Genomic DNA, 26,474 nt, shown 5'->3' with positions numbered 1-26,474 from the left:
AATATTGAGTGGGATTTAGAAGGGCCACTAGGGAGGTGGGGCAGACTCCAGGCTAATGCAGCAGAAGCAAAGGCGTGCAGCCCAGGAAACAAGATCTGGGTCCTCACGAGAGACCCAGGAGGCTGGCCTGCCTTGAGAGATGCCACATGCTCTCAAGCAGAAACACAGATAGATGGATGTTGGATAGGTGAGTGGGAAGGCTATGGAAGGTAAAAAGCTTACAGTGGAATTGTTACTTAATGCAGAGGGAACTTCCTTGCGCAGAAATATCCTACCTTTGGCTATGGAAGAGGATGTTGTGTTATTCCATTCAGGCCACTGTAACAAAAAACCATGGCTGGGTGGTGTATAAACAACAGAAATTTATTTCTCACGGTTCTGGAGGCCAGGAAGTCCAGTATCACGCCTCTGGCATGGTCAAGATCTGTTGAGGGTCTGCTTCCTGGTTCACAGCCAGCGCCTTCTTGCTGTGTCCTCACATGGTGGAAGGGAACTAGCAAGGTCTCTGGAGCCTCTTTTATATAAATCTAATCCCATTTTGGAGGATTCAACCTTCATGTCCTAATCACTCCCAAAGACCACCCGTCCCATCTCCTAGTAGCATCACATCAGGCATTACAATTTCACCATATGGAGTTTGGGGGAACACAGACATTAGTCATCAAAGATGTATTAAGCTAATTTATGGTATAGAGAGATTTCAAATATGATAAGCATTTAGAGAATTAATGTGCAACAGCAATCTAGAAGCATCAGTCTGTTCAGTCATTTGTAAGTTTTGGCTAACATTTATTCACTGAGCAAGACCTTTGAAAAACATCGTTCCTTTTAAGTATATATTTACAGTAATTAATTTACAGTAATCCTCCACAGTAAACCCAAACGATACAGATTTACTCTAGAAAGCTATTCAGTTTTATAAAAATGTGTGAGAACTTTAGAGATGAAATCAGGAACTTAGATCCCAGCGACTGGGGGTTGTGAGGAAACCACCCGGAGCTCTAAATCAGGAAGTAAGTCTGGCAAATTTTTTGGTTGTTATAGAGGGCAAAACTGAATACCAAGACCCAGTGCATTTAGTTAGCATGCATGCTCTAATTACATCCTCTGAGTATACTGAGTTAATAACATAATTTCTTAAAGTTAAAAAAGACCTGTGTTGTCATTTCTGTAAGTCTCAGTAGTAACACCTACTTCTCTTTTCCTCTCTCCCTGTCCTTTCCCATCCCTGCCATAAAATTATCCACTGTTTCTTTAAATCACATTTAATTAAGGTTTGTTTTGTTTGTTTGTTTCTTTTGTTTTCTTTTTTCCCTGTTGCCTCATCTTGGTAGCAGGTAAATCCTGAATTTATAATAAGTGCAAATGCATTAAAGAAGATCACAGGTTCAAGATTATTTGAACTTCACCGGCATAATTGTTAATATCTCTATTGTCCCCTGGGATATGTAGGATTACATCAATTAAATTGGTCTCTGTAACAGAACGCATTAACCATAAATGTGACGACTTTGTCTTCCCCAGAACCCTTTAGGTATTTAATTTGCTTGCCTGTAATAGATTGTCAGAGCAGTAAACGTGAGGCAAGTAATGTAAGTGGTGTAATGATGGTAATTATCTGAATGGATCGATTGTAGTGTTATTGCAACATGATATTGTGGGTAGGAGTGAGAGAGAGACATCCCATATAAATTCCCATTTTCAGCTTTACTTCCTTACACAGTTTTTCCAAGACGTTTAAAGTGAAAACAATGTAAACTGGCATTGCCATTCTCTCCTTTATCTATTCGCATTATCCTTTGTGTGGTTGCCTTACTGAAAGCAGCAGACCCCACACAAGCTCAGTTTCTCCAAAGAAAGCAGCGACTTTATAGAATTGGAATTCTGGAAGTTCCCCTGTGATTCACAGTATTCAAATATTTGAACTGGAAGTCGCTTTGTAGATTGGCTAGGCTGTTCCCTTCATTTATTACCTAAAGAACTGTAAACCCAGCAACATTAAATGGCTCGCTAAAGGTTTCATGATGGGTATTGCCATATAGACTGCCACACTGGGGCTAGAACCTAGAACCGGTCCTCCCACCTCGACTGAGGGAGGACCTGGGAGGTAACACCAGCTGCAGGTATGAAGGAAGTTCAGTGTGACAGGCCACAACAGTCCCTGAAGGAAACAGCAGCGAGCAAAAGGAAACAGCTTTCAGTTGAGTGTTGGGAGGTGGGGGGGGGGGGGGGGGAAACGAAGAGAAGAAACAGCCTATGAATAACCAATATTGAATAAGCAGATAATCAGCGGAGGTGGAATCACTGGGCTGTGTGGCAGATGTCTACCCATGACAAGAATGTAGGAAAGAAGTCAAAGTCGAGTATTAGTACTGGTACCTGAAGAAGAAACAGGGGTTTGAATCCTGGGACTCAAACCAGGAATAGGGTGAGATGATCTAACACTAGCAAGACCACATCCAAAACGGCTTCTCCCAGCAATTTCCCTCAACTTTTGTGCCCCGTTGTCATTTGATCACTCGACCTGAATTTCATTGTTGATTAAACTAACAAACTGGTCTAAAGCTGGGGCTTTTAATATATCTGTCAAAGAAAACATTGCAGTCATCAGAGGCACAAAGAAAACCACATATGACCCATGTCTTCTGAGTTACTGGAAAATAGAACATTAGAACTCCAAATCACTGTTAAGTAGAAAGATAAAAATGAAATATCCACAGAACAAAGGCTACAAGCCTGTGTGTCCCAGGCGAGGGTGGGAGCAGAGGGTGTGGGGAAAACATTCCCAGTACTGGCCATGGATGGAGACCGGAAGTGCCCAGTGCTGGCTGTAGGGCAGGGCTTGAAAGTGCGGAGGACCTGAGATAACTGTCTCAGAGAAGCAATGTTTCTGGAGAGAGGGAAGCAAGGAAAAAGGAAGAGGTGCCATTTGAAGATCTGGTTCTGATAGAAAAAAGGAAGAGGGAAAATTCTAAGATGCTAAAGAAATGAAGAAAAATATATGACCACCTCCTCCAATCATCATGTGTTAAAGAAGCTAAAACAAGGATAGGTGCAGGGTCGAAGAACGGGACATGAATGTGAAACATGCTGATTTAAGCAGAAAGAATGTGACAAGAGGATTGGTAGGAATTGTGGCATATGTAATTGCAGAGAGCCAAGGGACATCATTGTAACTTGATAGTAACAATAAAGTAAGACACAGAAGGGAGAAGAGAACACTATAAATGAACCTGTAAGAGGTGGAGGGCCATGGAGGACAAGGGGTGGGAGAGGAAGTGACCCTTTGCTGAGTATATCTTTTGGTATAGTTTTGACACTGGGAATCATATTAACGCTTTCTATATTCAAAAGTGGAAGTGAAATGCACAAGAAGAGAAATTAAATATTACTACCATCAGAAACAAATGGACTGAACTCCAGGAAGGAATGAATAGCGTAACCGTTATGAAAGGGGGACAGTTACCAATCTAGTAACTTTGAACACAATATTGTTACTATTTATACCTGCATTCTAAAGAAAAAACAAATTGTGAACTCTTCTTACTACTGTTTTTCATATTGTAACAATTTTGTATGCGCAGTAGGGTTGAATAAATGAGTAAACGTAATAATAGTGAATGCCTGTGTTCTCCCTGCGGAAAAGGAAGACACAAATAAGAAAAGGAGAAGGCAAGGAAGAATTCTGTAGGGGATGGAGTGTGTGTGTGTGTGTGTGTGTGTGTGTGTGTGTGTGTGTGTGTGTAGGTGTAGTGAAGAGAAGAAGAGAGAAACCCTTTTACTGAAAGGGACTGGAAGAAATGACCTCTCAGTAGCAATGGGAACACATTAATACTCAGATCATAGTTTCCAAATATCATTCCCCAACAAAAAAGCAAACATGATTCCTTAGAGAAATGGTTGATCTCAGGAATGGGGCAGAGAAAAAGCAAAGTGGGCTTGAAACATTTTCTTGTGCCTAAAAAGAGTCTTTTCTCAAAATTATGGAAATATGGGGGCTTGGTCGGTTAAGCATCTGACTTTTGACTTCGGTTCAGTCATGATCTCATGGTTCGTGGGATCAAGCCCTGTGTGTGGCTCTATGCTGACAGAGCCTGTTTGAGGGTCTTCTCTCCCTCTGTCTTTGCCCCTCCCCAGCTTTGTGCTCTCTCTCTTTCTCCAACTAAATGAATAAACATCAAAAAAAATGATGGAAACATGTCAAAAGGCACAGGTTACAAGGGTTCACCTTTCTAAAGTTGGAACAATTTGGGCATCAAAATAAATTCAGTAATGACTTAGAACCCTTTCAATAATATAAGAGCCCATGTATTCATATAGGTAAATAACAAATAGGAAAAGCACTTTCTTAGAAAAAATGCAAACTCATAAGTGTAAGTAGAATAATGGAGTGAGAAATCAACGTGTGCAAACATAATAATCATTGGTTCAGGCAAGATTCAATGGTTGCTAAGATAAATTGATAAAAGTTTGATGAGAAATAGTATATTTTCATAGTCTAAAAATATCTCTGCATGATTTATTTATTAGCTACAAAAGGCAAGTGATTTTGAAATACATTTGGCAGACCCCACCTTAACCACATGATCAAAGTTAACATGTCCAATAACAGGTATATGGATATGACATAATTATGTGCACTGAGAAGGACCCAGCATCACACACACACACACACACACACACACACACACACACACACACACACCATTTTTGTGCTATTCCTGACAAGTGTGCAAGAGGAAACTTGAAACAGACCCAAATTAAGGGACATTCTACAAAATAATTGACCTGTATTCTTCCAAGAAAGAAAAAAGGAAGGAAGGAAGGAAGGAAGGAAGGAAGGAAGGAAGGAAGGAAGGAAGGAAGGAAGGGAGGGAAGGAGGGAGGGAGGAAAGAAAAAAAGAAAAAGAAATTAATGACATGAAAGACCAAAGGATTGTTCCAGATTAAGAGATCCTATATGGGTGACAAATAGATTCAATGCCTGACCCTGGATAGGTTTTAGGACTGGAAAAAAAAAATTGCTGTAACGACATTATTGGAACAATGGATGAGTTGGAATAGGTACTGAAGATAAGATTGTTGTATTGTATGAATTAATATTTCCTGAATTTGACAACTGTACTTTGGTTGTATAAGAAAATGGAAACATACACAAAAGTATTTAGAGATAAAGCACATCATGCCTGCAGTTCCCTCTCAAGTTTCAGGGAAAAACAATGAAAGAAAGAGATGATGATCTATCAAATGTGGCAAAATGTTACAGAGCTTGTGGCTCTGAGGAGAAGGTATGAGGGAGTTCCTTCCACTTTCAAATTATCTGCAAGTTTGAAATTATTTCAAATAGAAAGTTAAAAAAAACAGGTAGGAGGAAACTATAAGGGGAAAAATGTTGGTCCTTCTTTCTAACACCTAAAAATCACCATCGTTGTTTTGGGGGTAAAAACGGATTTAGAACTCTATACCCCCGCTTCCAAATGTCAAGACAGGTTGTGGTGAAGGGGTAGGTAGTGAAGGGTAGGTAGAAGCCAGTTTGCTTGGGGGAGCTTGTTTGGGGGAGCAGGGTGTGTGGTCAATGTTGCAGCCTTGGGAAGGTTAACTTGGACAGTTCAGGATTCAGACTAGAGCCAGTAGTAGCTGAAGGGGGCCCAGGTCACCAGATGTGGAGGGCAGTGCCCATGTCACCATTTCATGTTCCTTCTAAAACCTAATATGCTGATGAGCATGACGTTTTCCCGTTTTTATTCCACTTGTAATGTAGTAATCATATTCAACCTGGTATCCTATAGTAACCTATTTAACATTCAGACACCCACATGGTTCTGGTGAGCAGAGAGGCAGTAATTTTTAAAAGGGAGGGGGAGGGGAGGGACTCAAATATAGTAAAATTCTTAAATTTCTCATTATATTCTTATGTTCAAAAGCCATTGCTTAACAAGGAAAGCCACGTGTTTGGTTTGCATTTGGAATTATGCTTTCATGAATATACCTGAGATTCTTTTCTATGGCCTAAACAAATATTGGGTTGTGAAACTGTGACAGGTCTTAATGAAGTGGATTAAGGCATTTCTTACATTGACATTTTCATAGAATGAAATAAACATTGTAATCTTTTTACAGAACACTCTCACATCAGGCCATGATTTTATTTGATACCTGTTCAGAATATCAAGTTTTTGCATTTCTTGAAATGGTAATGTACTTTTGTGAACAAGTTGATAGGACACAAGTCATCCCTGAGTTATTTATAATAGTACTTAGAGCAAACCTGTCAAAGATTCTTCTCAAAGATTATTTTGGATCCCGAGGAGGTATATTTAGTAACTGTATTGAATAAGCTGTCACCTAACACAACATTTCATTGATTTATTTGTATTATTTTTGTATCTCACTGCAGGCAGAGAATTCAGCATTGGCTTTGGAAAATGAAAATCAAAGGGAACAGTATGAGAGATGTCTTGATGAGGTAAGCGGAGTAGAAAGGCTCTTCACAAAAGGCTGAACTATTTAGGATTCCCTTGGTCAGATCTTAATATAGGTCTGTTAGCAGCCTCCACAGAACATTAGCATTTTGATCTCCAAAGGAAGGTTGCAAACATGTATGTGGACACTGAGAAGGAAGGTCAGCCTCTCCCTCCCTCCCTCTTCCCTTCTCTTCCTATTTCACTGTACAGGCATCTGTAAATTCCTTTTGGTTACTACTTAATATTCTTGTGGCACAGTTGAGGTATGCCTCACTGTATGATAAATTTCTTCCTCCCAGTAAGTGTGATCCCAGCCTGTGAATGAGAAAAGCTATGTCAAGGCACGCTGCATCGCCAGTTGGATGCCGTGTCTGAAAAAGCAGACCCTTGATGTAGTGGGTGGGGATGATGTTCACAGTTGGCAGCTGGAGGGAAAGGATCAGTAGATTGAGAACAAGCCACAAAGAGAAAGGGAAGTGAGGAAGAAAATATGAGCAGAGTGGAAGAAGACAGAGCCACACACGTGAGTAAACCCGGTAAGTATTATTTGATGATAATAAAGAGACAAAGGCAAGGATGGTGGGAAAGGGGAAATTGAAGAGTGTGTGGGGTCTCGTTCTCCTCACAGCCATTCCCCTCACACTCCACCCGGGATCATACCCTCAGCCCCCGCTGGATCATCCAACCGGGATTGGCCTTTCACCTCACAGACATGCTCTCATCTGGGATTTTGTTGGCGACTGTGGTTATTACTTTAACGGGATGGCTTTTCTAGTCATCTGTCCAAATAAAGAAAAACTTGCATATATCTGTTGATCTTAAGGGTTGATATGAAATGCTGACACAGGTTTTAAGAAAGTATGAAAAGCTACATTTAATCGCATTCCATTACCTTACTGGTGGAAACTAGCATGTATATCTTCAGTCTTTTCCTCCTCACTAACAATTAGGAAAATCTTTTCCAAAAAACCCCTCTTGATCTTTCTTCCCCTTCCCCACACTGTCCCAGGAGGTGACGGGTGACTCCATAAAGAACACAGGTTCGAATCTCAGTTATGACATCATTGCTGCCACCTTACACCTTCCCCCCCTCCTTCTAAACCCGAAGTGGCCTCTCTCCTCAGAGTTGCAGTTGGGGCTGCTGTTTTCCTCCACCGGGGATTCTCAAAATGTGACCCCTGAACCCAGCAGCATCAGCCTCACCTGGGAAGTTGCTAGAAACGCAGATTCTGAGGCCCCACCCCAGACATCCAGCCTAAGGGACTCTGGGAGTGGGCCAGCAATCTGTGTGTTCACAGGCCCTCCAAATGACACTGATACACCCTACAGTTTGAGACCCGCTGTCTTCATACAGGGACCACCTTGCCTTATGGTTACTGATGTGTGGTTGAAGAACCCTCACCATGTTTCCAGAAAGTTCTTTCATTGTTTAATATTTCTAGCCATATGTATTAGTTACTCAAGCAAAATGGCATTTGCAGTACTCTGCCCTGTCAGGACTTAAAAAGACTCAGAATCATCTTTACAAGGCCCCAAATTGAAAGAATAGCTGAAGTAAGTTGACATAAATGGGGAACAATGACTCAGTCTAGCAAAGCCAGTTTAGCACTTCTAAACCCTGTGCCCCAGGCTCTTGGTCCAACAAAGTTTAGGGCAAGAAAGAAACAGATATTGCCCTTGGGCCATATGTATCGATAAGCCAGGTTTCACTTTAACCTCCTGTACAGAATTTCTGAGAAAACCATATCTGTATTCAGAAGTCAAATTTATGTGAATCACACCATAGAAACTTCTTATTTGTCCCAGTTCTCCCACTGGTCATCCCTCCCCATCACTCAAAAAGCTCACAGCACTTCTTCATGGAAACTCATAGTCTTGTTTTCCATATGCTCCCTCTGCCTGCATGCTGAAGGTTTTGTCGGGATGTGTCGAGCCAACCATAATTTTTCATCCACAGAACCATTTTGCACGGAGTTTCTTCTGAAGACAGAATTTTTAGAGGGAGAGTCCCTCTGTTCTTGATTGCAAAAATTAACTGTTGCCAAAGAGGTGGTTGGCAGCTCAGAACCCCTCTTAGCAATACAGATGTTTTGTATTCATGATACTGGCCCCTGATTACACATGCCAGTTGTTTTGTAACTAATTGCATGAGGGTAGACAATCCATTTCCATGCATTGTAAGAGAACGTTCTCAAAGGGGTAGTTGAGTGTAGTAATAATGCCAACTGGAAATTGTTTTCAAGGCTTTTTAGACTAATTAGACAAACTAACAAGGTAAGGCCTCGTGTATGTTATTTCCTTGCTAGTGGGTTTCATAAAACATACACAAGTGGGTATAATCTAAATTTAAAATGTGCTTCAATCCCTTTTGCACTGATTGTTATTTTCTGGGAAAAGAAGAACATGTTGAGGATTTGAGAAAAACGCTTGGGAGTAGGAAATCCCCTCTGTGTATCCTTAAAAAGGGGTATGTTTATTAGAAGGACGCAGAGCCACATCCAGACACACACACAGGCTTGCCAGAACACATGCATGCCCACACACTTCACCACTTCACATCGCCTCTGCTGCTACCTAGATCCTCATCTCCTTGCCTTGCAATACAAAGGCAACACCAAGGATTTCTTAAGCAGGTAGGAGGTTTTCATGTTTGAGTCTAGTTTCTTCATCTAGCTGTTTGACATACAGTTTGCTAGCAAACAGTGAATTTCTGTTTATTCTCACTAATGCTTTGCCCATAGTTCCTTTAGAACTGACTAATTCCCATGGACAGAAGGATAATGACACATATAAAAATAAGCAAAAGAACATTTTCTCAAACCATTGCCTTACATCTAGATGGATTCAGTCTATCCTATAAGTATTTGTTGGGTGTCAGTGTCACGCAGATCTGGAAAGTCAAGGTGGTCCCAGCCTGGCAGAAGAAGTGAGGGGGATGCTTAATCACAGAAGAATGAAATGAGAGACACTCACACAGAAAATGAGGTGCACTGGGGCCTTTGATAACATATAAGACAGTCACCAAAGAGCAGGAGAGACAGTGGGTGAGTCAGCAGTGAAAGGGACAGAACTGAAAGGGTATCTTTAGCCAAAGGAGCTGGAGCAGGTGAAGTCCAAGCGATTCTCACCCTTACCTGCACTTCAGAGTTACCTGGGGAGGTTTAAGAATACTGCCAACTAGGCTTCACCTTGGAGATTTTGATCCAATTCTAGTCTAAAGTGGGGCCTGGGTGTTAGAAATTTTGAAGACTCCAGGGAGTTGCAATATTCAGCCAAGATTAAGAACTGTTGCACTTAGGCCCTCTGAATGCTATGCTTTAGAGAACATTTTCAGAAAGTGTCAGTAAGAAGATAGAAGCTCTTCCAAACTTGGATATTATGATAGAAGAGCAACAGACCCATGTGGAAATTTTGGGTTATTTCTAGTTCCTCAACAGTATCTGAGCAAGCAAAAAGTAAATCCTGTCAAAGTGTGTTTTTGCGCCCATTCTGCAGAAAGATGTGCAGCAATTGCTAAACATGCAGATGTTCAAAGCACAAAAGACCTCAAATAGCCAAAGAAATCTTGAAAAAAGAAACACAAAGGTGGAGGCATCATAATTATGGACTTCAAGCTATATTCCAAAGGTGTAGTCACCAAGATGGCATGGTACTGGCACACAAACAGACACATAGATCAATGGAAGAGAAGAGAAAACCCAGAAATGGCCCCACAACTATATGGTCAACTGATCTTTGACAAAATAGGAAAGAATATCCTAAGGGAAAAAATAGTCTCTTAAACAAGTGGTGCTGGGAGAACTGGACAGCAATATGCAGAAGAATGAAACTAGACCACTTACACCATATACAAAAATTAATTCAGTATGGATGAAAGACCTAAATGTGAGGTCAAAATCCTAGAAGAGAACACAGGCAGCAACCTCTTTGACATCAGCCACAGCAACTTCTCACTCGATACATCTTCTGTGGCAAAGGAAAGAAGCAAAATGAACTATTGGGACCTCATCAAGATAAAAAGCTCTGCACAGCAAAGGAAACAATCAACAAAATTAAAAGGCAACCGACAGAATGGGAGAAAATATTTGCAAATGACATATCTGATAAAGGATTAATATCCAAAATCAACACCCCCTCCCCAAATAATTCAATTTAAAAATAGAAGACATGAATAGACATTTTTCTGCAGAAGACATCCAGATGGCTAACCGACACATTAAAAGATGCTCAACATCACTCATCATCAGGGAAATGCAAATCAAATCTACAATGAGATATCACCTCACACCTGTCCAAATGGCTAAAATTAACACAGGAAACAACAGGTTTGGGTGATGATGTGGAGAAAGGGGAACCCTCTTACACTGTTGGTGGGAATGCAACTGGTGCAGCCAGTCTGGAAAACAGTATGGAGATTCCCCAAAAAGTTAAAAATAGAACTACGCCATGACCCAGCAATTGCACTACAAGGTATTTACCCAGAGGATATAAAAATATGGATTCAAAGGCATACATGCATCTGGATGTTTATAGCAGCATTATCTACAATAGCCAAAGTATGAAAAGAGCCCAAATGTCCACTGACGATGAATGGATAAAGAAGATGTGGTCTATGTATGCAATGGAATATTAGTCAGCCATCAAAAAGAATGAAATCTTGCCATTTGCAACCACGTGGATGGAACTAGAGTGTATTATGCCAAGCCAAATAAGTCAGTCAGAGAAAGACAAATATCATATTTCAGTAATATGTGTAATTTTATAAACAAAATACATGAACATAGGAGGGAAAAAAGAGAGACAAACCAGAAAGGAGATGCTTAATATAGAGAACAAACTGAGGGTTACTCAAGGAGAGGTTGTTGAAGTAGGGGAGATGGGATAAATGGGTAATAGGGATTAAGGAGTGCACTTGTAATGAGCACTGGGTGTTACATATAAGTGATGAATCACTAAATTCTACACCTGAAACTAATATTACACTATATGAAAACTAACTGGAATTTAAATAAAAATTTGAAAAATAAAATTGACACAGAAAAAAATAAAAATAAGTGCAGATCCTCATACCTCACTCAGTTAAATAGCTGAAAATCCAAGCAGAATGGAGTGTGAGGAAATTGGCAACCTAACAGACTTCCCAGGCAGAGCCTTTGCACAAAGAAGTTAGAGAACCTGCCTTCCTCTTCAAACCATCAGAATAGGGCGAGTTCCTTATAGTCAGTGAGGATCCACATTTGAGGTCTTTGACTTTTCTGTGCTCTCTATTTCAGAGCACAATGGCAGGAAAAACTCGACTTCGGAGGTAGTTCAGTAAAAGAAAAAAAGCCCCAGAATTTCTTTTAAACCAAGGCTAAATAAAGGCAATAGTACGTTGTTAAGGGCAGTTCTGACCTTCCTCTCTGATTCCCATGCTGTAAGCCAGGACTTGTGGAATCATCAGACATTCTCAGTGTGTGTCCCTCGCTTGGGTCCTAAGGAATCTTGAAAAGCAGTGTCTTATCGATGGAGATGGGGATGATCCTGCTTGTGGCTTTCACATGCTTCAAATGCCCATTGCAAGAATGGACCAGGAAATCAACAGATAAGGGACCTCTTGTGTCTGCTCCAGACTCTAACCACCATGAAGCAGCACCCGTGTTCTATTCACCATTATTTCTCCAAGATCCAGCATAATCTGTAGCCCATATGATGCACTTGATGTGTATTTGTTGAATGACTAAATTAATGAATGGAGATTACCAGCCCCAAATTAATTTCCCAGTTAATTTTCCCTGCAATCCCACATACACATTTAGATGATTTTCTCCCACTCCCAGTATTTTACAGAGCAAATAAATAATATAGGTACTTAGTGATTCATATTTATACATGCATATTATAAACGCACACATGCAAACACTTCATTCCTATGTAAATAACATCTTTTATTCTCAAACCATTCTTCATTAACTACTTACCTGAAAATGCATTTTAGTCTTTGAAGTTCAAATGTTCAGATTCAGATTTAACTTTCATTGGGTGACTGCTTTTTATCAGGTACTGTCCACGGTGGTTTTTCCGGTTATAGTTATCATCTCATGCACTTTTCACAACTTGAGAGGTAGTCAGTTCCCCCTCCTCCATAGATGTATAGAGTTAAGCTGCCCCCTCTCCCCCATACATATCAGTGTATAATTAACACGGGCAGCATTTGAACCCAAGTCCTTCTCGTGATTCTGCCCAATACTCCACTCGCTCACCCCCAGCTGTCTCAGTATGATAAATCAAACTCAGAAGCATTGAAAATTTCTCCAAAGCACAATTTCCAAAACTTGTCCTTTCTTAACAAGGTTTTTAAGGGGGCGTGCCGGTAGGACACTTGCTCTGCATGATAAAATAGCACCTGCAAGGATGAAAGCAGGACTGTGAGGCAGGAGGAGCCCTGTCAGAGCTTGGTGCATTTTGAGTTTCTCACTCTACCACCCTTGACCCAGCCCTGGCTGTCCTCTGGATGTGGTGAGGATTGGCTCCCTCTTGGAATAAGTGTGGTTTATTCCACACCAGTGTGACTTCGCATCCAGCCTCAGGGATGATTTTGAAAGTAAGAGCAGACAATACCGCAGCCCTGACTCCTCCCTCTGCCCACCTGCTTCCTGGGGAGTGCAGCAGCAACAGGGGACTGGGGGTGGGAGATGCCACCTGGAAGCCTGCTGGAGAAGAAGAAGAACAAAGACTTGTGTGGGTGGAAGATGAGCCCGGTATCAGAGGGGCTGGCTTGTCTGAGAGAATTCTTAGCCAGGGGAAAAGAGAGGTACCTAGGCTCTCTCCTTGGCATCTCGGGCTCCCCTATAGTCCTGCTCCACTGAGGCAGAGCAGGGAGGTCTCCACAGAGAGCCTAAGGCAGGTTGTAAAACAAGCCAGAGGCTTAAGGACTGTCAGCTTTGCTCAGTGTGTCTCAAGTCCCCTTGGCCCAGCCCAGCTGCTATTTTTCCTTTCTTTGGAGAGAAAAGCTGTCAGGTGACACTGGAAGTTATTTGTTCTCATTAGCTGGGCCTGTGGGTGTGTGATTATTTGCAACCCAAGTGTTAAGGGTGTAATTCTATGATGAGGGCAGGGGCCCATTCCAGGGGTCATCTTGTGAACCTATTAGAGGTTGCAGGCGCAAGCTCCAAACAGCTGTTCTATTGATGCTTCGGGGAAGCTGGCTGTTAAAAGTAGTAATGAAACCCAGGAAACTGTCTTTATAGACAGTACCCGGGAAAGCATTTGTACAAACCGGCCTGCTCTTCTGCAGAGGACCTGCGAGTCCTTCTGGGTAATATAACCCCATGTCAGTAGGTAAAGAAATAATGCATTCGTGTATCTTTGTTCAATTATTAGGTAGAGCAATTGTCCAAAGTACCTGCCAGAAGGAGCTGTGTCAGAGATGGAGCCTATAGGGCAACATACTCGGATTGCAAAGATAGAACGTATTTCCTCCTGCGGGCTGTTACAGTTAGGATATTCATTTATGTCTCCCGTTAAATCATGGAGAGAGCTATTTTATGTGACCACTGTTCCACAGCCCGGTTTAAGTGAGGGACCAGTTTGGAGAAAGGAAAGAAAATATTGATATTAGGCAGTTTTATGAGACTGTAAATCAAATCCAAAGTTTGAGATCCAAAAGCATTAAATTATTTATGGTATGAATTAATTTGGGTGCCTTGTTCCTGATTCAGGCTGCGTGAATAGTTGAATTCTTCTGTTGTTGTATTTTTTTTTTAATTTGCCAAGAATAAAATGGATGACCTCCAGTTTGACTTTAAATTCTCAGTGACTTATGAATTGGAATGAATGTTTAAAAACTGAAAGATTTTCAAGATGACACTATTGGTCAATTTGTAAGGCTGAATAGCATTTATCACTGTTATGATCATGTATAAATTAAATGATAAAGGAAAAAGAAAAAAGTACCAGTTAAGGAAAATACAGTTTAATTTTGTCTGTGAGATTCCTTACATATGTTTCTTTAACTTGGGATGGATTTCAAAAAAAAATAAATCAATAATGCTTTTATTTCAAAACTATAGTTAGTTTTAATGAAAGGTCTCTCTAATTTGCTTAATATCAGCAATGTAAATTTGGCAAGGATTCTGATAGAAAAAAAAAAACCTCTTCTGCCTATAGTCCAACTAATCAATTATAGGTAATCTGATTTTAATCATTTACTGCTTGTGCTGTGAATGCCTCCGAACCACAGTTGATGACAGCCTGTATTTTAATTTTCTGTGAGACTTATTGGTAGCCAACTGTCGTTAAGGATGCACTACTTTGTCAATATTGAGTAAAGAAACAATTAAGCTCCATGAAAACATTCTTACCCTAATCTGTTCCACTATACTAGACAGGAGAACAAGCACACATAGTTGAGTATCACCAAAAATAAATAGGTTATCAAGAGAAAAAAATGAAAGCGTGTCCGTCAGGCTATGGTTGAATGTGAGAATTACCAAGATGATTACATGCCTATCACACTGTGTTATAATTGTGTTCTTGCCAACTTCCTACTAGTTATATTCTCTTTGAACCAAGGAACACATTCCAGTCATCTAGCTTTGCAAATACTCTACATATTTATACTAAATAAATGAAGGAAGAAAGGAATGAGACATTAGACATTCTCCTGATGTCTAAGACATTTAAATATTGCTCTTCAATGCTATAAGTTTCAGTGATCACATTAAGTGTATACAGTTTATGTACTACCTGAAAAACACTGTGTAATTCACCTGCCCACCTTAATTTCATCAATAGTAGCTATATGGGTACATAGTTTCAAGGTTATGGTCAAGTTTAGTGAGTGGTTTCCTATATAGTGTTTTTGAAACCTGCAGGTGAAAAAGAAATGTTAGCACAAATGCACAGAGAAATGATGAATGGTTATCTAGAGAAAATGCCAGATCTTCAAAATACCAGAGACATGTTGCTAGTTTTATATGAGGCCCTTGGCTGGAATGGTGCACATACCCACTCCTAAACCATTCACTAAATGGAATTGCTGTGTTTGGTTTAAATTAATCAAGATTCACCTTCTTGGGCTGAGAGGGGCTTCTACTGAGGAGAGCTTCTCCTACTGCCCTAACTTGCCTGATACCTGAAAAAAAACTAGGGTTATGTTAATATATGAGTTAGAACTCCATATGTTTGCATATTGGAGGAAACTAAAAAAAAAAAAAAAAAAAGTAGACATTTATGTTTCCTCTCTCATAGAAGTACAGAGATAGTGCAACTAACTCCCTGTATCATCAGGGCCAGGCTCAGTGACTTTCACTGTCAAGGTAGCTGCTGAGGTTCCAGCTATCAGTTTTATATCCCAGACAGGAAAAGGAAGAAGAAGGGTGAGCCCTCTTCTTCTTAGATACTTTCTATAAGCCCAAGAAAAGTCTAGTTATAACTCATCAGTTGGAAGCTTGTCACAAAGTGACACTTAGCTACAAGGAAGGGTAGGGTATGTATTTGAATGTACTCAGCCAAAAAATCAGAGTTTATTACTTAGTAGAAAGGGGGAAATAGATACAAGAGTCACCAACTATCAGACTCTGCTACTGGTAGCAGTGACAAAAGGATGGCACAAATTAAGATATGGGGGATGTAAGAAGAACATAGATAGAACGATGATTTGCTCTCATCCTTCACCATTCAAACCTATCTCTATTCCAAGTCATTTTAAATAGTGAAATAGTCACACAGCAGAAGTATAGGAAGGAGAGGCAAAGGACATTGTAAATCAGCAAAGTGTAGAAATTGTGTACAGATAATTAGGATTGTGTTTTACACTGTATCATTTTTTAGCCTTCTTGGAGTACTTTACATATGAAAGGATATTATTTTTCCAAATATGGAAATGTGGAAGTCAAGGTATGAATGATCTTTCCAACCTAACCATCTTAATTAGCAACAAGGTCACCTTTGGAAAAAAGCAAAATATTACCTAGAAGGATAGGCCTATTATGAAAATAATCAGGTTCTCTACATGGGGAGGAAAGAGGCAAATAAGGAGCTAATTAGGTAGAATAAGCTGTGGGAAACACATTGGTAAATTAGAGTCTATGCATCTAAAGTCTCATTATTATAAATGGCAACTCTTTCTTTATTTTTTAAAGGTAGCCAACCAAGTTGTGCAAGCTCTGCTCACTCAAAAGGTAGGTCACTTTCTGACTTATTATTTTCAAGGTACTTATGTGAATAGGTTGGAACTCATATTGTCAAACTAGGAAATTGTGATTGATAGATGCAATACTTTTCTATTTATTCACTTAGGTTAAAATTGTGTGTGTTTTAGATGGGCATACAAAGTAACATCAGTGACCAATAGAATCCTAAAATTCAAACTCTTGTAAAGTAATAGAAGATGAAAGATTACCATGCACCCATTTATTTGGTAAATACAGACATTAAATATATCAGTGGATTCTTCCAATTCCTATAAAATGAATAGCTTTCATGGACAGCATTAACAGAAGCCTAAAATTCAGGGAAGAGGTCTTAGAGGTTAGGGAAATTATTTAATTTTTCTGGGTCTTAGTTCCTCTTCTGTAGAGTGGGGATAACATTTCCCCCCTCCCAGAACTGCAGTGGCCATTCTTTGAAAGAAAGCACATTGGGGAGTTCCTATAGGGATTGGCTCATGGTAAATGGAAAAAAAAATGGCAGTGTTACATACTTGAAAGATGCTGACAGTAGATTTTAAGCATTCTCACCACCAAACAAAGAAACTACTGCGAGGTGTGGATGTGTTAGTTATTTTGATCTTGGTAATCATCCCACCCTGTAAGGTGTAGCACATCATCACATTTTACACTTTAAATATATACAGTTATATTTGTCAATTATTCCCCAGTAAAGTTGAAGGATAAAAACAAGTGATGATTTTTGAGCATGAGATTTGTATGTCTTCTCCTATGCCATGTCCCTATTCTGGCTTCAGATAGTATGAAGATCAATCATGTCTTTGGGCCAGAATGGGCAGAGGGAGATAATTGCTCAAATTTGGCTGTTTTGGTCCATTTTATTGAAACTTTTCCATCTCTTTCTATAATGTTTTTCAGAAGCTAAATTCTAGTTCTTTCAGATTACTAAATCTGAAATTACCTCTCTGTGTATTCTGAATTACCTCTCTGTGAGATGAGGACTTCCTCTGTAAAAGAAAATCTTAGATCATGTGGCATATTCTGGAATACATGGTTAATGATAGCAAAATAATTTGTGACATTTTAATTTTTTTTCATTAAACATAATTTTATTAGGGCTTGACCACTTCTCATGGAGATACGTAAATAAATACCATTTTTAATTTACACTACGGAGGCCTTGTGATAATATTTTTTGCTAGATTTTCTTCTCAACTACTTTTGTTAAAATATCATGGCTTTCTGTTTCAAATGATTTTAACTGGTTCAGATTTTGCATTAATATCACATAAATAAAGAGATTTAAGTACACCTATTAGGTTGAATTAGGTTCCAGTGTGAGTAACAGAGATCCAAAATAGTGGTAACTTAAATAACCTAAGCTATTATTTCTTTTTCATATCTAAATCTATAGGTAGGCAGTATAGGGTTGATACAGTGACTCTGCTCCATAAATTCCATGGGGACTCTGGTTTCTATCTTGTTATTCTGTGGAATATGACCTTCATTCCCAAGGTCACCTCACGGTCCAAAATGGCTGCTTAGCTCCAGCCAACACATCCCCATTCCAGCCATCAGGAAGGAGGAAAAGCTGAAACAAATGAAGGTAAAGGGCACACACTAGCTGCCTTTTAAGAGAGACTTCCAAAAGCTTTCTTACCTCCCTATTTACATCTCCTTGAACAGACCTTAGTCACACAGCCACACCTAAGGAAGCTGACAATGAAGCCTTTATCCTGGGTATGTGCCCAGCTGAAAATTGACTGTCATAGTATTGTGGAAAAATGGGAAAAACAGATTTTTTGTGCATCTCACAATTTCTGTCACAACATATTTGATTTTTTTTTCTTTTTCAAAAGCTTTAATTTCTCATTTGCTTTCCTCCTGGTGGAAACTCTTTGCTCATTTAATTACAAACCTAGGAATGAAGGAAGCATTGTTGAGAGCTCTACGTGTAACTGTTGAAACCTTCTCGTGCCCATCTTTTTTAACGGTGCCTCAGGAAAGAGAAAAGGAAGCCATCAGATACAATATAAAGGAAAATGGGACTTTCAGGTCAGCCACAAAAAAATAGCTACACAAATCCAAGTAATAACTAGTAAACAGATAAATCTACCTTGGTACCGTTAAGCAATAAGACATAGAAGACATGGTGCCATGTGAGATAGCATACCTCGGGGACACTCTGAGGCAAAAAGAGATGCCAGGAGTTTCCAGGATTCCAAAAGAATCATGTTCTGCAGAAACGTGTGCTTCCTGGTTTTTATAGGGACCGTAAAATTGCTACAAAAGGACTCAGATTTCTTTTTAATTAAGAGGATGGTATAGGAAATAAAATGTACTCCAAATGCAGATGAAAAAACTGATTCTAAAGAGGTTGTAGCTGGCACAGAGTGAAAGCAGAAATCTTGAGTGATTTATCCAAGTCACACAAAAAAATTTGTTTTGAGGTGAAATTACAGTCATAACCATGCAGTTTTAGAGTTTATTGTTTTGTTATGACACAAAGAAAATCTACCACGAACAACCAAAGAAGCATTTTTCTGGCACTCATGAATTGGCCGAGATAAGCATCTTGAAATAACAATGTACTTCTTTTTCCCAATACTGATAAAAAATTTTATTTCCACGAACTTATCACTTTCTGTTAAATGTACATATACTGTTCTAGTCAAGTAATTCAATTTATCTCAGAAACCTGTGGATTCCCTTAAGACAGCAGATTGTCCATCCTTTAGATCAATAAAGCTAAAGTGACAATATTAAACCCAGCTCACTTCCATTTATGACTCCAAATCATAGGTCCAAGGCTACAAGTGCAAGTGAATCAATAATTCAGGCTCACCTCAAATTCTTGTCTGAAATATATTTTATCTTCATTAAGTCAATTACACTCACTGAAAATGTAACTGTCCTAGGTTCTTTACTGCCATAGGTTTTTCTGTTTTGTTTTGTTATGTTTTTGCCACTATCACCAAACTTGGAAGAAAATCTTTTTTCTTGTAGCCATTTTCCAGCATATCAACTTTAGCTTTGTCTTCATGTTCTTTTGAATAAGCAACTATTTACATGGTGTTTTTTGTTTTTTTGTTTTCTTTCCCTACACGGCATAAGGTTCTGTGTGATAGAATCCAGCAGTGCAGCCACTGGGTAGATGCAAAACAGAGTTCTGTAGCTTGTGTCTGAAAGAACTCCAAACTTCTACATATATCCCTTGTGGAGGGGCAGTCAGGCCACCTGTGTCTACTTGGCTGGCTCTGGTGTGTGCAGGATCCAGTCCCCTGGAGAGGATATGTTCATATTTACTGTGCACTTACAAGGACTCATACCTCACGTCTAGCACTTTAAATGCACTAAGTCATTTTGTTCTCACCGCAACCCCATTAAGATGGGACTAAGGAAATAGTGCTCCCGTAGCTCTGATTGCAGGGTTAAGATAGGACTAAGGAAATAGTGCTCCCGTAGCTCTGATTGCAGGAAGTGGCAAAGCCCATATGTTCAGCCTAAGGTTATTACACTCCAAATCCATCTGCTTCCTTTTGCGGTGTTCAGCCCCCAAGATTCCATTGGATCACTTACTGTTTTTCCCCACTGTAGCTCAGCAGCCAGGATGAGGCTGTGGAAATCAACAGATGGATTGAAATTCAATTATTAGTTGAGATTGCAGGAAATAGAACAAAAAGGTGAGGGAGCCAATGGATTTCTTAAAACTTCTGGGAACATTCCAGTTCTGGCTAGCAAGGAAACCATGCGAGATCTCCAAAGCATATATTGGAGTCAAAACTGACTCTGGAAATCTGGAGTTGGGCTTTCTCAGAATCCATCTTATTTTGGACCCTAGAATCTCACACTTGCCAGGGACCTTATCAGCAAGCATCTAATACTGAGATTGTCAACTAGCTTTGGTAATGGGCTTAATTTACTATGATTACATAAACTATTCAGCCATCACCCAGATTAATGATGTTCTAATCCAAATGCCTTTGGGATGAAGGCTTGCAGTATTCAGTTTGCCACAGGACTAACGACCCTCTGTTCATTAGGGCTGGCCTGATGCAGGCACACATCTCTGTTATCTGCCGTGCCTTTTAGATATTTGATGTTGAGGCCCTTGGTTAGTCTGAGAAAGGACTTTTCTTTTTACAGAAGTCTTGGCATCTTAGGAAAAGATAGGGATATATCAGTGACAGCCTCTGAGAAGGACTGTTACAAGGAGAAGCAGGTAGGTATGGTGGCCATTAAGCTTCAGGGAAGGAATTAGATGACACTTGAAAAGCCATCTCACGAAGCAGCTGAGACTTGCATTCTCTTGAAAGCCCTGTTTTGTGCAGTCGCTCGGTTTATAGGTAAAGGAACTGAGACAAAACCAGAATAAATTACATCTTCAAGGTCGTACGGGTAATGAGGACCAGAGTCCAGACCCCTAACTCCCAATCTGATGTGTATTCCCATGATATGCATTCCATCTGAAGCAGTTTTACCACTATAGTATCATTTTTGCATGATAAAATCAGATATAGTTTTCAACAATACTCTAGTGATGTCAGTATCTGTCCTACTCCTAAGCAGTCAACATGTTATTAAATTGACTTCAATGGATAATGGTTTAGCTCTAAATGCATTAAAGCAGCTATACTCATAGGTACTATATAGAAGTAGATCCAGAATCTTCTTTAGCCCCAAATGCAGATGAAACTTACCAGGATTATAGTGTATGGATACTCCAGGGAAGTTATGGTTTGAGATCATGAAGACACACAGGGTCCTTTAGACCAGTATTGCTCAGTATATTTTGCCCTCATATTCAGCTTTACTCTCTTACTATTTTCAATTTTTAGTGACATGCAGATTGCAAGGAAAACAGGTCTGGCTATTTTCTTGACCCAAAGACCCATGTACTTTCTTATGTGAGATTAAATGTAGTCAAACCGTTGGCATCATTTTCCCCCAAATAAAATTTTATATAAGGTCTCTTTCTCATTTCAGAAGACACAACCCTATATTTTCAGTGGGGTACTTGTCTTGAGGCCTGGAACATGCTAGGAAAAAAGACAAAGAAGGATGTGAGAGAGAACAGGTGTCCCAGCCCCCACTGTGAACCAGTGATAGCATCTAAGCAGAGGAGAATTCATTTGTTTCTAACGCCTTACCAGAAGGATAGTCTAGGTCTCACCTCTATAACTGTCAGGGTCAGAATAATGGTTCTTGTAGCCAGCCGATATGTGTCATATGTCCCTTTATGTCAGCCTAGGCCTCACTGTAGTGGTAAGAGAAATTACTGTTTTTCTCTCGTGCTCTTTCCATCTGCCCAGTCTGGTTGTGCTTATGTGTGTGCACATGGGCACACATCCATGGTTTTTAATACATTTTCTTAAGATAATAACTATCTGACATCACTTACCATCCATGAATTAAGTAAAGAGAACAAGAATTTAGAACAATATAGACAATTATGAGCTTTTATGTGAACAGATTCTCAGACCAGCTCAATTCTGTTTGTCAATGATCGTAAGACCACAGTCACATTCCTAAAGCCTTCTATTTCCCCCTCTGCCATGCGCTGATCTAGATGAGCCAAGAGCAATGAACAGTTTTCCAGGTCAATAATTCGTGTCCCTGCTAAACGAACTTTTACCGTCTTAAGTAACAGTAATGGCCATTGAAATTTGGGCACCTGTACCAAAAATCTCTATAGAATAGCTGGATGTGTGTGTGTGTGTGTGTGTGTGTGTGTGTTCTTTTCTTTTTCTTTTCTTTTCCTTTCTTTTCTTTTTACCCATCTGAAGAACTGTTTCAAGGTATCTCAGTTTTGCTGCAAAAAAATCATCAGTGCTATTCCTTACAGGTCTCCTTTCTTGCAAACCCTTACTTGTGTGTTTCTACTTGCATTTCTTCACCTGCAGATGAGAATGATTATGTTTTCCAACACAATAGGTACTATTAATATTTATTTACCTCACAGTCAAGTTTTATTAATTACTTAATTACCAGTACTGAAAACAATTAGTGTTTGGGTGCAGAGGAGTTATAGGCACGTTAAGAGAAAAAAGTAGAATAAGTCAGACACAGAGAGAGGTTGAATTCTAAATAAAGGAAACAAGTTTAGCCTTTAATGTGAGCGGTGCCTAGGCCCCCAAAGTGGCCTCTGCCAAATGCATATTGCTCATGTGCACACACACTTTTTTTAATGTTTATTTATTTTTGAGAGAGAGACAGACAGACATAGTGTGAGTGGGGGAGGGACAGACAGAGAGCAAGACACAGAATCCGAAGCAGGCTCCAGGCTCTGAGCTGTCAGCACAGAGCCTCACACAGGGCTCAAATTCATGAACCATGAGATCATGACCTGAGCCAAAGTCAGGTGCTTAACCGACTAAGCCACCCAAGCACCCTTCGCGCACACACTTCTGCCCCTGCCTTGAATGGCTGCTGCCTTCCTATATCTTGGACCTGGTTGCCTAAAAGAACATGACATTTCTTTTTCTATGCTCTGCATTTGTAGGTTACAATCAGTTGTAACCATCCTATGCATAAACTCTACCCATTTAACTAAAAATATGAGGAGAGTGTAAGTTGTGCCGTGAGCCACACCTTGGCCTATTTCCCTGCCCTCTGTAAATAGAAGAAATACAACTGGATATAATGAGGCTCTGGTAAAGCTTCAGAAGCTAGGACTGTCTGGCTTCACACTTAGGTTGACACAAGGTTAATGGACAGGCACACTCACCTGTGTGACTCTTGTTTAGGGCCTGGGGATCAGAGCTGTTGCCTGGTGCTCTCTCTCTTCCTTGCAGAGCTTTAGCAAGGGTGTAGCTGTCCCACATCAGAATATATAGAAGCACAAACTAGAAGTGCTGAGAAACTTAAAGCCTCCGTCACACTAACACTAGAGAATAGAATTTGGCATCATCATCATCCCGGTTACCAAAATAATCACACAGTTTATTAAGGTCATACTGTATGTGGTGCTTTGCCAGGTTATGGAATAAAAGAGTGAAAGGACAAACTGCTTGTGGTGTTGTTTATTGGTCTGTCTTCTTATGCCTGCCTTTGAGGGATGTGCCATCTAATTGACAAGATAAGTCTAGAGCATGAAAGATGAAATCAGTACAAAGCAGTGTATACTAAATGTCCTGGAAGAGGTACTGAAGGCTTACTGGAGTTCAGAAAAAGGAATGGTCTTCGGGGGATGCCAGATAAATGTATCAGAGAGGAAGGGAGCCAGGGTGGCTCAGTTGTGACCATCCAGGTCACGGTCTCATGGTTTGTGGGCTCGAGCCCCACATCGGACTCCATGCTGACAGTGTGGAGTCTGCTTGGAATTCTCCCTCTGTCTCTCTGTCCCTCCCCCTCCCCTATGTGTACACTTACTCTCTCTCTCAAAATAAACTTTTTAAAGAAGTGTCAGAGAGGATACAGATTTTGAAATGGACATCAGTCACAATGAACAACGAGGTAGATGAGAAGGGAACATGATGGCAGGTGGGGGCAGGTGGTAGCAGGAGTGCATGAGTGCGTTTGAGAACAAAACAGCAGACAGTTGTTCTTCATATGGCAAGAGCAGATGCCTTTAAAAAAAGAAATTAAGAAATAGAGAAATATCAAGTTTGACATGTAGGAAAGGGTCAGCTTTCAAAGAACTCTGAATTGGGACATTATTCTACTTGGTCTTTCTCAACCCCCATCAAAGAGGATGTAGACATTTAAGCACTGCACATATCGTTATCACAAATCGGTTTGCAGAACAGCTCCTTGGTATATTCCAGAGAATCCTAAAGCCCCTGTGCCTTAGCCTCCCTCATGAAAGCTGGGGACAAGGTCTCTGTGGTCTTTGAACTATTCGAAAGTGCTGCTCCAGAAGGATGCCCAGGTACGGTTACTCAACTTCTTCCCCAGCACCAAGATGAACCCCTCCAAACACATGGAAATGCACTAGTTCAGAGCATGGGCCGTTTCAAGTGGCCTTTTAAAGCCTTCACTTCAGAGTTGCCTCTCTCTCACTAAATGCATCACTGGCTCTATTAGCCCCAGCATTGAAAATTCCAACTTGTTTCCACAAATGACAGCAAAAGGCTCTATCAAAAGTGACAGTTTCTTTAGTTCATCACATCTCTATTCACTGCAAAAACATTATTGTCCTTGTGGTTTGTGCTTTATGATTGCTTTTATGAAGACAGTGAAAAGGCAAAATATATAGGTGGAAACTTAAATTGACTTCATATCGCTAACATTTACCATCTTCAAAAATAGCATACTAGATTAATGCACTTCTGATTTCAAGGTACTTTTTTTTTTTCAAATTGGTCTTCCCTGCACATAATAATTCTATCAGACAATGGGCTGTGGAAGAAAGCATCGTGTGTGATTTATTCCTGGGGGCTTTGAAGGATAAAAATACTGTTTTTGTACTAATATGTCTGAAATATCAGATAAAATATGGTTATAATATGCAAGGGTGTCTTTCAGTTATGGACTTTTTTTTTTCTTTCACTGTGTTTGTTGTAGGATCTAAGGGAGGAATGTGTAAAGTTGAAAACAAGAGTGTTTGATTTAGAACAACAGAATCGAACGTTAAGCATCCTGTTCCAACAGCGAATCAGACCAACTTCTGATCTGCTCCTTCAGGTATGTGCTTATGTGGAACCAATCTTTGCTACTGAAATGCTATTGACAAGAAGTTACTTTAGTTTGAAAGTTTCCAGGATCTCCATAGGCAAGGCATAGTGTATCAGAACCCTGATTCTTTTCCTTTTCAAGGAACGTCTTTAAAATTGAATGTCTCTTAAATTTCTGACTTTTTAAAGCTACGTTTAGATAAAGAAATACATCAACAAATAATAAACAGGTAAAAGGGACAGAAGGTGTCCTGTAGTAAACTTTGGAATAGAGTCAGGAAATAATTGATTACTTTGGGGACTAATGTTAGTAATCTTGCGTTCCATGATAAGCAAAGAAGAGTTTTATGCAATGCCACAGTACATTTCTTCATTTCATTCCCTCTGTAGTCAAAAATTCTGCTGGGGTTTGTTTTTCTTTCATACCTCTCTCTGTGCGGAGTTCCTGCTCACACACGATTCCTCCTATATCCTGCCTCAGTGTTTTCAGGTTGCCTTTATCTAAATGCTCTCCCTGAGCTCCTTCTTTACTTTCCTTCATAACATGAAAAGTCATGGAAAGTCAAGCCATTTGAATCATTTTGAAGCCATCCCTGAAAAAGCACCAGAGACTATATCTGATTTGCAGGGAGACAAATGAATTGGCAAAGGGGTCTGGAAGGCTGATCTTTGCTGTTTTCTGGGTTTTTTCAAATCCTGTTAATGTGTATATTTGCTCAGACAAGCTCCCATGAGCCTTGCTTAGAGCCCTTCTGAGGCTAAGCTAGCAAAGGGTTAGGCTTCACAGGGGCAACGTACAAAAAATAATCCCCAGCTGTCTGGCCTGATTGGCTGAGAGAAAGGGAAAAGACAGAGCTATCCTCTAGACTGCACTGCCCAGCACAGTAACCACTAACCATGTGGTGCAATGGAAATTGAAAATTAAATTAAAATTAAGTTCCTGTGACATACTAGCCGCATTTGAAGTGTTGAAAAGCCACATATGGACAGTGACTACCATTTTGGAAGGTGCATAGATAGGGCATTTTCATCACCATAGGAAGTTCTACAGGACAACACTTTTCCATATGGCTGGGAAATTGTTGCTAATTTACCCTTTGAACTTTGGTATGAATATCTTTCCTTGACTCCTCAGGAAAATAATGAGAAATTGCAGGTTATTTCAGGGAAAGAAAGATGTTTGGTAAAGCCGAACATCAAAATATAATTTCCCCCTCCCCAAATTAAAACCAGCCTCTGAATTG

The 26,474-nt window shown here is 40.0% G+C and overlaps 1 protein-coding gene across 13 annotated transcripts in view; it reads left to right on the top strand.

The window, feature by feature from the left end:
• Positions 1 to 26,474, top strand: part of NCKAP5 (NCK associated protein 5) — a 963,823-nt gene that overhangs the window by 750,036 nt on the left and 187,313 nt on the right. For all 13 annotated transcript variants that reach the window (XM_027055919.2, XM_027055920.2, XM_053214923.1 and 10 more), the window contains 3 exons: positions 6,398 to 6,466; positions 16,589 to 16,627; positions 25,121 to 25,240. In XM_027055919.2, the coding sequence (XP_026911720.2) occupies positions 6,398 to 6,466; positions 16,589 to 16,627; positions 25,121 to 25,240 (228 nt within the window). The remainder of the gene's footprint in view (positions 1 to 6,397; positions 6,467 to 16,588; positions 16,628 to 25,120; positions 25,241 to 26,474) is intronic.

Source organism: Acinonyx jubatus, chromosome C1 (assembly GCF_027475565.1).
Source record: "Acinonyx jubatus isolate Ajub_Pintada_27869175 chromosome C1, VMU_Ajub_asm_v1.0, whole genome shotgun sequence".
Taxonomy (NCBI): Eukaryota; Metazoa; Chordata; class Mammalia; order Carnivora; family Felidae; genus Acinonyx; species Acinonyx jubatus.
The sequence above is the reverse complement of the archived record's forward strand: the minus strand, read 5'-3'. Positions and strand labels throughout refer to the sequence as shown.